The 12,869-nt window shown below is 47.3% G+C and overlaps 3 protein-coding genes and 1 non-coding gene across 4 annotated transcripts; 2 read left to right on the top strand and 2 right to left on the bottom strand.

Moving 5' to 3' along the window:
- Positions 1-352: 352 nt before the first annotated feature.
- METBIDRAFT_t81 lies at positions 353-426 on the top strand. Its single transcript has one exon. It is a non-coding gene; the product is annotated as a tRNA-Val (tRNA).
- A 3,155-nt stretch (positions 427-3,581) lies between these two features.
- On the bottom strand, positions 3,582-4,694 carry METBIDRAFT_35999 (tRNA 1-methyladenosine methyltransferase subunit; the record flags this gene model as incomplete). The annotated part of the gene is made up of 1 exon (XM_018856680.1): positions 3,582-4,694. One exon carries the CDS (start codon positions 4,692-4,694, stop codon positions 3,582-3,584), a length of 1,113 nt encoding a protein of 370 aa, XP_018713312.1.
- A 2,249-nt stretch (positions 4,695-6,943) lies between these two features.
- Positions 6,944-7,501, top strand: METBIDRAFT_34585 (uncharacterized protein; the record flags this gene model as incomplete). The annotated part of the gene is made up of 1 exon (XM_018856492.1): positions 6,944-7,501. The coding sequence occupies one exon, from the start codon at positions 6,944-6,946 to the stop codon at positions 7,499-7,501; it is 558 nt and encodes a 185-aa protein (XP_018713311.1).
- Positions 7,502-9,497: 1,996 nt separating this feature from the next.
- On the bottom strand, positions 9,498-10,829 carry METBIDRAFT_37444 (uncharacterized protein; the record flags this gene model as incomplete). The annotated part of the gene is made up of 1 exon (XM_018856872.1): positions 9,498-10,829. The coding sequence occupies one exon, from the start codon at positions 10,827-10,829 to the stop codon at positions 9,498-9,500; it is 1,332 nt and encodes a 443-aa protein (XP_018713310.1).
- Between the last annotated feature and the right edge of the window lie 2,040 nt (positions 10,830-12,869).

Below are 12,869 nucleotides of genomic sequence, written 5' to 3'. Positions count from 1 at the left end.
ATTTGTCTCTGCGCTCATTGTAGTTTCTCCCATGGTCGTAACTAAGCTGCGCTACCAACTATTATGAAACAGCCTGGAGCTGTCTCTTAAACTACGAGTAGATCGGTTTATAGATAGTTCAGCCTTAGTGGATAGGCCTAGTCTATCTGTCGTATTCTCGATCTCTAAAAAGTGTTATCCTTCTTCAGGGATGTCTCAGCCTCACGCTCCTTTATAGTTCGGAACCCTTCTATACAGTAGGTGAGGGGTAACCCCGATCAGGAATGTTTAGACTCTTCGTCCTTCGTATTATACAGGATGCCCAGAATCTATAATCTGGCTCATGTCGTATCATAACAACAAAACATCAATTGGTTTCGTGGTCTAGTTGGTTATGGCATCTGCTTAACACGCAGAACGTCCCCAGTTCGATCCTGGGCGAAATCAATTATTTTTTTGGAAGCAGTTTATCAGCACTAATGTATTGTGCCTATATTCCTGTGGTTCATTTAAATATTGTATTGCCTTTAGGCTTCATTTCTTATACAATTTCGGACATAAAAGTATTAAAACGTGATCAAAATTGTACAGAATAGTGTCTGATCAAAATGATTGTTTGTCTAAGACATGAACGACTATCTTTTTTTGTTTAGTAGATTCAATTCACGGATCGTTTTTTCGGCCCAAGCGTTCAAAATTTTCAGATTGTGGAAATGACACCTGCGATGAAAAAGGTATCGTCAGAATTCATTACTCTGACATAACGATTTTGCAAGAGACTCATACAAAGATCAGAATGTCACACACAACATTATGAGTTTCTTAAAATATGCCCTAGCGTATAAGTGTTGTTGGACTGATGTATATGCTTATTTATGAGCGATAGAACTCAATTGAGCTCCCAAAGACTTGGAAGACATCACTCAAATTATCAAATCAGACAAACATCGGATCACTGATTAACTGAAAAGGATAGTTCAAGATGATTTCTAATTAAGAATAGTTTCGAAATGCTAAAGTAAAGTTGGAAGCTTGTTTGGAATGCCAGAAATTACGCCAACAACGGACTGAAGATATGAGCCTTTGGCATTGATGAACCTTTCGTCGAACATTAAATCATCTAGTAGTGGAAAGAAAATTCTACCGTTTGATGTTTTTGTTGGAGTCTTCTTTGGCAAGCTTATCTGGGTTTACTCAGATAGTAGATCTCTCTTTTGAAGCTAGTGTAAACGAGAATCTGTTTTGTTTAGTCTTTGAGAGTATCAGTGGGAAAGTGAATACCTACAAGCTTTGTCCCAGAATCAATTGTCCTATTAAATCTCTTATGACTCCAGATCTCTTGCAAAAACAATTGGCAAAATTAGAGAATTTTCACTATGCCATGTGGACAGTTCACCAGGATGCTAGCATAAGATTATTCTCATCTCTATTACAACAGCTTTTTTTTTATGAAATATTTATCTGATTAGAGGAACAGTGGGTATAAATTTGCGTTCGTGTTCTTGCCCAAACTGCTCAAGAGAGTTTTGGCTGGATCTGCTTTCCCCTTCAGACAAGTGACCGAGAGTAATTTCAAATAACAAATTTATAAACAAAGTTGAATTAAGTTTTCAGAGACTAAGACCAAAGGGGCTATTTATAAACTTTTCTAGGAATATGTTGAAAATGCGCCGCAATTTAGCCGCATAAAGTCGCAATACAAAAGCTCGGAGTTAACTAGCGACGGCTATTTTGTGAGCGAAAAGCTCTTGTACGGAATGATGAATTGTGTTGCTCATCCAGTAATAAATAACTAATTTGAACGCATTTTGTTAGACATATGATATTTTTCTGAGAAACGCCTATAAATCTTTGATAATTGTATACCACGCTTTATATGAGGTTCGCTTTTGTCGTTCTTTCATGCTGTTGGAAAAGAATCTCTCAAAAAGATTATCTATCTAAGCATGATGTCTTATTGGACTATAAAACAAAGAACTAATTGGCAGCAAACAATTCGAAAATTGTAATTGAAACCTCCTCTTTTCGTAATCTCTATGAATATATATATATATCATTTGGAGACGAAGCAGGACTTAGTGTTCACCAACTTTTGGATACAGAAATCGCATTACAAATTTCATTTGATGGCATTTCCTTAAATCCACAGATGAGGTCTGAAATTAAATCTATAGCTCTGGAGTCAGAACCTGTCTAATTCACAGACTTAAACTTTAGTGAAATATCAGAAGCGCGGATTCTCCCGGAACAGACGGTTGGTACATATTCAGCTCTTCAGCTTCATATTCTCCTTCTGCAGTCATAAACCTATAAACTTTACCAGTAGCTCGTCAAAAGGTTGATATGTCGAAATTATCAAATACAGAACTCGCGGATACGAGTCAACGCTTGTGTGAAGAAAAACGCATCCGCCAATTACATCTTGATTAAACTTTTGATCTCAAACTCCTAAATTAAAATTGTGAAGGTCTAAGGAGGACTCAGCACATGATATATCTCTGTTGGGGAAGGCATTCTAAGGAACATGCCACAAAGGATGCGGCGAGGAATGACCTTGCAGGTGCTCACTCAAATTTACACTGACATGGACACAAATACTCCATTGTGAGTTGTCTTCCAAAATTCAATTGTAGCATACACCTTGACTTTCTAGCTCTTTTTTTCGATTTTGCTCAGAAACATGACCGCTATCGACAGCGAGTTCAGCCTAGCTTATTCCCGGAAGCTCCGGAGACACAGAAGAACATCTGTCCAAGACTCTAAAACCATCAGAGGTTCAGCACCAATTCTCCACAAGGAAAATGTGGACGCATGGAGACAAACTTCGACTCCAGAGGCAATTGTGTCTAAAAAAACGAGTACCGAAAAAAGAAACAGTGGCTTGCAACCCCAAGGAAATAGTCACAGCACCCATTCCAATTCTAATGCCGAGCCCAATGTAGATTCGAGCAGGGCTCCTTTCATGGCAGGGCCCGCAAGTATGGATAACGATCTGCTTGAGTGGGAATGTGGCACTTCTTCCATACTCGCCACGCCCAACATCGTCATCCTTCATAAGAAAAAGAAAGCCCCGTGATTTGAAACAGTCTTGACGACTCGGTCGTAAAGTGAACTGTTGGAAGAAGGGTTTAATAGGGTCTTGGCCACGTTATTAGGCTAGCCGAGCTCCAGAAAGGAGCCGTGAGCAGCACGCATTGCTCGCAGCTTCTTCAGGCTCAATGCCGAGCCAAGTATATGAACTAATGAAGAACACCAATACTGATAGTCGTAGAAAGCCAACACCCAGCTTGACCGGCAGGCGTCGGCTTTGCCTCATGCTTGATAAAAGCCGCTAAGTAAGTCGCAGGACCGAAGCAACAAGAATTTCGTCACACAGGCCATCCGCTCCGACTAGCTGAGCGTCGCGTGCTTCGAACCACTGGCCTTGAGACAAACAACGGAAAGATGTGCATCTCAGCTGGGTCAATGTCCAAGTCTACGGTAGCAAAGTGGGGATGGCATGGGTACACATGTCGTGGGTTTCTTGCATGAAACCAGCTCTATATCACTCCCAGCCTCCAACCAGGCAAGCAGCACATACGAAAAGCGCCTGCAAACTGGAGCTATTGCCCGGGCACCCCGTCCTGTTTGCTGGGCACATGGTACGCGAACGTCAAGTACGACGTGTGCGTCTTGACCTCGGACTCGATCTTCGTCACCTGCTTCCAGTTGAACTGCTCGTCGCCCTCGCGGATGCGGAGCCCCTTGCCAAAGGGATTGAAGCTGGGCCCCGTGGAGCCGTGCGGCTCCGGCAGCGCGGAGTCTTGCTCCACCTCACTCAACGGGCGCTTTTCGCCAGCCGTGCTTGCCAGCTCCACCCTCACCAGCCGTCTGCTCTCGATCCCCTGGGACTTTCTGCCCTGGATGTGCTTCAAGCGCTTGATGACGTCCTGCACGTGCCGCTCCATCTCCTTGCGGGCCTCCCAGCGGCGGCCGGCAATCTCCACCATTTCGATGTCGGTCCAGTCGTTTTTCTCAAGAGCCTCGATGGTCTTGTCGACCTGCTCGATGCACGGGCTGAAGCAGCAGATGCCCACGCGCCTGTCGGCCGCAATGACGGATTTCAAGTTGGGGATCGCGGTCCATGGCGAGGGCAAGTCAAGGAACACGGCGTCGCAACTGAGCCGGCCTTCCACGAGATCTGTATCCGGCAAGCCGGCAATGTCAAAGCCGTCGTTGCACACGTCTCTATGCGTGATGACGCAGTTCTCCTGCAAGAGCCCGTGCTGGCCCAACTCCCTCTTGGCCTCCAAGTAGCGCGGCTCGTGGAACTCGTATGTGAACACCTTGCCCTCGTGGCTCACTGTTCTGGCAAACGCATGGGTGAAGGACGCACTTCCCGTGCCGGCCTCGATGACCCGCGAGCCGCTGGAAATGCCAAGGCGCTGCACGATGTACGAGGAGTCCGGCGTATACACAATCTGGGTTCGGTGGGGAAGCGACACGGTCCAAAGTTCGGGCGTTGGATGGAGGAGATGGACGAAGCCCTTGTCCTTGATGCCTCCCATCTGCGAGCCGTATTTCATGCCGATCATGCGGTCGTGATCGAAGCTGCCGAACCGCGTGTTGAGAAACTCGCCCTTGGTCACGGTCAACGGTTTGAGGAGGCCTCTGCTGATGAAGGCCAAGACCATATCGCCCTCTTCTATGTAATCTTTGTAGTGGTAGAAGGACATGGTAGTGTGAGAATAGCAGTGGCCGCGGTTCTGGCTCTTTTTACTGGGGGCACTTATGGCGGCTTCAGAGACAGGTGTCACGGCAGTGGTGGGCGCAGCTCGGGTGAATGGGGGATCCAGTTTGCACAGTTGAGGTTTGGGGCGATCGCATCGCGATGCGAGTATTGAATATAAAAAAGGTGAAATGAAAATGAGAAAAACGCCACGGGCGCGCCGAGCAGAGCGGCGGGCGAAGGCTGGGCGATTTTGTGACTTGCTTTTTCGTGGCGTGGGATGGCCAGGGCCGGGATTTTTGGATGGCGCCTGGAGTGGACGGAGGCGGCTTCTGGTGGTTTTGTCTTTTAGCATGGCTCTGTTTGCATGGCTCTGTAGAGATGCTTTTCGCAGTCGCAGGTGACGAAAATCGGTGAGAGTAAATAAGAGTAGATAGGCAGAAAAAATAGGTGAGAGAAAATGGGTGAGAGAAAATAGGTGATGGTAGATATGTGATAGATATGTGATGGTAGATATGAGATGGTAGATATGTGATGGTAGATATGTGATAGATATGTGATGGTAGATATGAGATGGTAGATATGTGATGGTAGATATGAGATGGTAGATATGTGATAGATATGTGATGGTAGATATGAGATGGTAGATATGTGATGGTAGATATGTGATAGATATGTGATGGTAGATATGTCATAGTTATGTCATGGTAGTGGTAGATATGCTATTGAAGAAACGTGATAGATATATGATAGATATATGATAGATATGTGATAGATATGTGATAGATATGTGATAGATACGTGATGTATATGCGAGAGCTATGTGACGGTAGATATATGGCCGAAAATAGGTGACGGAAATAGATGGCGGAAGATAGGTGACGGAAAATAAGTGACGGAACATAGGCAAGAGTAAATAGGTGATGGTGGATCTGTGACAGAATATAGACGATACGGTGATAATAGGTGGCAGCAGCTATGTCAGCAATTACGTGATCAGAATTGGTGGATTGGTTCCTTACACCCCTGCTGGGCCGCTGTATGGCATTCCAATTCTCAATGGAAGGTTCTGTTCTTTGAGGCCAGGAATTTCGCACCCAAATTTACACCACTCCTGCGTCTTGCAATGAAAAAGCGCCCAAGAGTGCCGGCATTTTTTTGGATTTCCGTGCTGCTGGCTGAGTGCTGCTGATGGCGTTGCAAAAATAAGCCTCATAATACCCGGACAATACTGGTGCCGAAATTTGCTCTTGCACCATAGTGAGCCATTAGATACTACAAGATTGCGGCATGGTGCATGCGAAAACCAGTAGCCATTCAGCAAAACTGCTCACATACGACCCCAAACGGCGGTGGAACAAGGCCCGAAGTGGACCAGCTTTCTTACCCCAAAAGCCCAAAATCATTCAAGTAATACTAACGCGATCGGGCGTGGACTTCCCAGATCCACAGGCCGCGCCCCCAAGCACGTCCAAACTGCGAGGTTTCTAAAGTATACAGCTCCGGGAATTCCCATACATAATTCCTCGAGGCCCGAGGCTTCGGCTCCAGAGCTTTGATATAATACAGGTCCAGAAAATATTGGGATTCTAAGCCCAGAGCTCCAACGCCCCAATCTTCAGATCCAGAGCTCTAAAATACTAAAGCCCCAAATTATTACAGCTTCAAATTATTACAGCTCCAAGATGTAGCTTCAAATTATTACAATTCCAACATACTGCAGCTCCAAAATATTAGAGCTCCAAGATATTAGAGCTTCAAAATATTAGCGCTTCAAAATATTAGAGCTTCAAAATATTAGAGCTTCAAAATATTAGAGCTTCAAAATATTAGAGCTTCAAAATATTACAGCTCCAAAATAATAAAGCCCCAAATTATTACAGCTCCAAAATGCTACAGCTCCAAAATGAAACAGTCCAAATCCAAAAAAAACCCAGAAAAAGCACCCAGCCCAAATACCCACAAGAAAAATACACCCACAGAAAACACCCCCAAAAAACACCCCCAAGAACAAAGCCCGACCATCCCAATTCGCCCGCCCCAGTCCGAAATACCAAGGCGCACCAAGGCCGCCTAATCAACCACGGCTCCACCGCGCGCAGGGCGTGCGCGCGCCAATCCCGCCCGCAAAAAGTGAAGGAAAACGTCCCGCTAACTAAGGCCGCCAGAAGCCACGGACATTTGCCCCCACCCTTTCGGTGTATTCCACAGCCCCCCTGCCCCTCCTCCGCTGCGCCGCCCACACCCACCCATAAAATGTCGTCCTCCCCGCAGCAGGTGTCGCCTTCCCTGCAGCACCCCAACCCACAGCACAGCTCGGCACCCCACAGCCAGCACAGCCTGTCGGAACTGGGCGGCTCGTCGAACGCCGAGGACTTGTATTTGGAGTCCTATGCCTTCACCACTGCCGCTGCAATTGTCGGGTCCGTGGACCGCAAGATCTTCGTGCTGTTGAGAGACGGCCGCAGTGTGTTTGGCATTTTGCGGACGTTCGACCAGTTTGCCAACTTGGTGTTGCAGGACACGTTGGAGCGAATCTACTTGCCGCCCAAACAAGCGCCGGGCCCGGAGCGCTTTGCCGAGGCCCCGCGCGGCGTGTTCATGGTGCGAGGCGAGAACGTCGTGATGCTCGGCGAGCTAGATATAGACAGGGAGGATTTCCACTTGTATGAGCGCGAGCAGATTTCGTTCGAGGAGGCCGAGCGCGAGTTGAAGGCCCGCCAGCTGCAGAGGGTGCGAGACGAGAAGACCAGGGCCAGGAACTACTTGAAACGCGGCCTCATCCACGACTTCCACAAGGCCGACTTGTACTAGGAACACTCCTTTCATTTCTTGCATGATATGTATTTAACGACGATTTTTTTTCCCACGCCTGCCGCTGAAGGGTTCGCCCGACATCATATGTAGTCTCTGGGTCCATCCTTCATTGCAGTAGCCATGGGGGCTCGATTCATGCAATCAGAGTAGGTTCAAGAAGGCAGAAGATGCGCCGTTGGCACACCTCATCAACGAGCTATTTCCAGAATGCTCTCCTGGTGAATGAGATCCTGAAATGCTGCAATCGCATGCTCTTTTGACTTCTTCTTCAATGACTTTTGAGTAGTAAGCTGTATTAACATATTCCACGTTGACACGCTCCTAGCTGGAATGCTCTACCGGAGTGCTCTAGTGCCATGTTTTCTGCCAATATCTTCTTTACTTTGCTTGAATTGGTGTTTTCATGCTTGATTTCCATGCCCCTCCTTCGGGCCTTGATTGGCATAATCCTCAGTTGCATAATACTTTATAGGCAGCAACATTCGAGTAATTTCATGGGATTTAAGCAGCTTGCTAGGCTCTCGTGGCTGAGGCAGACGCTTAAACAACATGGTCAGAATAGTCTGATCAAAATTGTATGAATATCTCTCTATCGTCATATGCGACTGCGTATATCTCCAAAATATTTGATCTCATCTAACCCAACTTGAGTGATATCAGAATTTCCATAGTAAGCATTGTACCGATCTTTCATACGTCACCCAAATGTCTTTTTTACATCAACATCGAGATTAAGGATCACTAGGTTGGCAAAAGTCTTTTTCGGTTACCCAAGAACCAAATAGTGCTTGGTAATATACAGGAAAAGAAATTAGATATACTACAAAAAAACTCCTGATTGTCCATGTTTTATGAATATCCCGAGCGAGACTGATTTATATTACAGTAGAATATAATGATATGGCTCGACCTAATTTTCACATATGGGCCTAGTTTTCTAATAGGAACTAAACGAAGATAATGGCCAATTCAGTAATTGAAAATAAGGAAGGTTTTTTTTAGTATTTGTGTTTTAAATGTTCACACGAAAAAATCGGATTAGACATACACAATTAGAATGATGGTTGACTTCTTTGGCTTTCTTCCTCAAGTTATTCTAAAAAAGTAGACTGATAATAGCGGGGTCAGGAGCGGGAGTAGGTAACATAACAACATGAATCTAAAACAGCATCTCGCAATATTCCAACAAATCAAAGCATCTACTCCACAGGTCTAATCCGAGCCATTTGGACGAAAATCAACTGTCATTTCACTTTGCATGTGAAGAGGGGCAACATATAGAAAGGTTCCCAGTATTTGATGGCCCATGAAAAATCCAAACTATAAACACTGCAAACTCAATTGATCGAGCACGCGTAAGCGGTTTTGAAAGTTTCAGCTTAATCTACGCATGGAATAATTTATGTATGTCTTTGCAAAATCTGATGCACAGAATTTCTTCCTTTGATGCTTCTGTAATACTTCATCAGCCATCACTTGAAACTTTAAATATCATAGAAAACTCCCGAATATTAGGTTCAAAAATCGAAGTTAAGGGAACCACTGTAAATAGGTTGCAGTAAAATTTCGGAAGGCCCCAAGAACAAACAGACTTACTTGGTAGAGGCCAGACAATGGTCTCAAATCTGGCTAACACGAACAAGAAGCTCAAGGAAGAATAGCCTTGATAACGTAAACTACAACTCAAGAATGTACACCCGGCTAGAAACACCCGTTCTCTTCGAGCCATAGCATGGCCAAAAAGACATACCATATAGCTCTTGCGTCGAGTCTGTTACGAAGGTAGTTCCGCCCGATCCCGGTTCATGAGCCCTTTAAACCACAGGATAAAAATGAGAACAAAGACTCGAGTTTTATCCATCTTCGGCGCACTGGCCACAGCAGACAGCCACAAGCTTTCTCCTTTCAACTTCCCTTCCAGTACCCATCGATCCAAAACACAGTTTCGCTTCGTGCTGGCGGACACCTCCAATACCCACTTTTTTGTGGCCGCTCACATCTTGGCCACGACGGCCCGCTGGCTCTCCACCCTCTCGAAGAAATCGTCAGCTTCCGAGAACCGCTTTGCCGCAGTGCGAGCCAACTGGCCCAAATGGGCCTCGTCCGGCCCGTCGGCGATGCGGAGCGTCCGGTTCAAGGCATATGAGCGGGCCAATTCCGTGTCCTGGGACACACCCTCGGCACCGTACATCTGGATGCCCCAGTCAAGAATCTTCAAGATCGTGCGCGGGGTCTCGATCTTGGCCACAGCTATCTCGCGCATGGCGCTCTTGGGCCCGCCCACATCGATCTTGTGTGCTGCGTTGAGCACTAGCAATCTGCAGCGCTCGATGTCGATCTTGAACTGCGCATACGCCGTCAAGAACGACTCGCGGTCTTTCAACGGGCGGCCGAAAATGAGCCGGTGGTTGGCCCGATGCACCACGCGCATCAAAGCAATCTCCCCCACACCAATGCACCTCATACAGTGGTGGATTCTGCCCGGGCCTAGGCGGGACTGGATAACCTCGAAGCCCGCGCCCTCCCTATGCAAGACCGCGTGGTCCCGGGCGTCGTCCGGGATCTCGAAGTCTTCAAAGACAACCTCGCAGTGGCCGTGCGGCGCGTCGTCGTATCCGAAAACAGACAACGGCCGCACCAAGCGGGCCTTGCCGGTGGCCAATGCCCGCTTTGCGTCCACAACCAACACAGAGTGGTTTCTATACACGTTGTCTTTGTGATCGCCCGTCTTGCACATGACGAGCCACACGCTGCAGTGCGGATCGCCTGCCCCGGAAGCAAACCACTTGACGCCGTTCAACACGTAATTTCCCCGCCCGTTGAGCCGCGCACTGCACGCAATGTTCAACGCGTTGGACGAAGAGGTGCCCTTCTCCGTCATGAGAAACGCCGACCGGATCTGCCCGTCGAGAAGCGGCTGCAACCACGTGCGCTTCTGCTCCGCTGTGCCGTAGCGGGCCAAGATCTCCATGTTTCCTGTATCTGGAGACGCCATGTTTGTGGCCATGGGCGCCGTGAACGACCGGCCCAAATACTCCGCCATGATTCCGTACTCGAGGTTAGTATACCCGCCGCCCTCGGCATATTGCTTTGAGAGAAACAAGTTCCAGAGCCCCAACAGCCGTGCCTTTTCCTTGAGCCTGTCCAAAACTGGAGGCGTGGTTGCCCAGCGTTTTTGAGGATCTTCGGAAACCTGGCCGTGGTAGATGGTATCTGCGGGGAGGCAGTAGTCGTTGACAAAGTCCTTACATTTTTGTATTGTCTCGAGGGCCCGCGGCGAGATCTTGTCTAGGAAAATAGCGGGGATCTCGTCTGCCACCGACATGTCACGTGACGCAGAAGACTTCTTGTTGTTGTGAGAGGGAAAAACCAAAAAAGTCCCGAAATCCCGTGGCCGAGAAAAAGGGCCATGCCCGGGCGGCGCTTCGGTTTATATACATTTGGGCTGGTCAGAGATCCCCGCATTCTCCTGCCTGGTGGGTATAGACCTCGGGTCGCGCAGCGAACCGAGCTGCAGCGGAGTCGGAAGGGCCGCCGTGTGCAGGACCGGCTTTATGCTTTACTGACGGAGGTCCGGACAGAAGCCATACCGATGTATGTGCAGAATGGCATTTTGGGATGAGGCGGGTGTGTCAGACTTGATTGCATAAAACCGGCTGGCATGCGGCGCTTTGTGCATTGCCACGTGCGTATGGTGTATGTACTCTGGCGGCCTGTTTGGAAGGTTCTCTGAGATACGACGCGCCCGATTCATTTTTGTTTAATTGTGTTGTTGGCTGGTGGTGCAGATTGTGATTCCAAATGGCTCGATCAGTAGAGGGCTTTTGTGATCAGGTCATCACCCTGTTGTGCAGACATGCGACATTTGAAAGCCCCGTACAGATGCGTGTTTGAATAAATCATTGTAGGTCCATTTACGCTTTGTATGGTGTTCTTTTATATCACCGCAAGGCGCTTGGCTGAAGACGTTTTTTATTCTGTTCTTTTTTTTTTTTTTTTTGGCAAGCCGCCTAGTGTACGCGGGCTTGCTACTTTCCATCTCGGGCTTGCCTAGTCCAGGCACCAGCCAGTCAGTGAGTGGTAACATTCACGACGTTTGAGAATGCATGTTTGTGAAGTGTTTGTGTTTTTCAGCACGGCCGACGAGCCTGTAGGCCAGCAAGCCGAATATGCTAGCCGCGAGGCTCCAAATCAGTCTGGCCTTTGGTGTCCAACACGCTCTCTGTAGCATAATCAACTGCATCAAATGTGATGGGGCGTCTTGGATGAATAAGAGATGTGACGTATGTTTCAATTGTTCGGCCAATTGAGCGCCCAAAGCTCGTTTTAGGACCCTGTTCTTTCGTACGGGCCAGAAATGAGCTATGAAAAGCCTTTTTGAAATAATTAGAGGGAGGAAAAGAGCCAGGCCGCGGCTCAAAACTACTGACACCTAAACCACGTAGAGTATTACCTGCCTGAGAATAGGCCCAGTATTTACACTGGTGGTAAGAAAGGCTGACGGTCCGTAATTGGGTAGCAAGGCGTACAAGACAACTCCAAATGTTGGTGGCTGTGGCAGAAGCTCCTGGCTCTGATTTGCGCATGATATTAGTATGGTCAGTGGTCCTTCAAATGATGCCGTCTTTTCTATGTGGCAGTGGGTGAATCATCGTTATTCGGCCTCGTTCATCGATACTATAGAGACCAGTTTTATGTCTTTTCTACATGGGTGCTTTTGGCTGTGATCTATGCTTCACGCTGACAGCGAGGGAGTCGACGTTTTGTTTTAAATGATGAGAATGAAAATTTTCTGGAAACGAGGCAGGGACAACCACACCAAGAAAGCGGTGGCCAGGCGTCCTGGTAATTACTGGCTCTGGCTTGACCGCGGCGTCGTTGTATCTACTAATAGAGCTCTGGCTTGGCCCGGACCGCAATTTCCCTGGCTATATATTTCTTGCGGCTTTCTTCAAAGAAGCACGAAATATTTGCCGATGAGAAAATAGCTTTAAAAAACAAGACCATGCGGTTTCTGAAACTCAGACCAGGGCCCGGCTCCAGAATCCACCGCCGGCCTTCAGCCGGTGCCGCACCACTAATACTCTGGACGCGAGCCATATTACCTCGGGTGCAATTTCCTACCCTGTCTAGCCAGCAACACCAACACCAGACACCGAAGCACAAAAATCAAAAGCAAATCAAGAGCAAAAGCAAAACAAAACAAAACAAAAGTCAAAAACAAAAACAAAAACAGAGCCAAGAACAAAAACAAAACCAATCCTAAACCAATCCCTAAACCTATCCCAAAACCTATCCCAAAACCAAAACAAAACCAATCCCTAAACCAATCCCAATCCCAAAACAAAACCAAAATCAACACCAA

This window comes from Metschnikowia bicuspidata (assembly GCF_001664035.1).
Source record: "Metschnikowia bicuspidata var. bicuspidata NRRL YB-4993 chromosome Unknown METBIscaffold_1, whole genome shotgun sequence".
Taxonomy (NCBI): Eukaryota; Fungi; Ascomycota; class Pichiomycetes; order Serinales; family Metschnikowiaceae; genus Metschnikowia; species Metschnikowia bicuspidata.
Note: the sequence above shows the minus strand (reverse complement) of the source record. Positions and strands in the feature narration are given on the sequence as shown.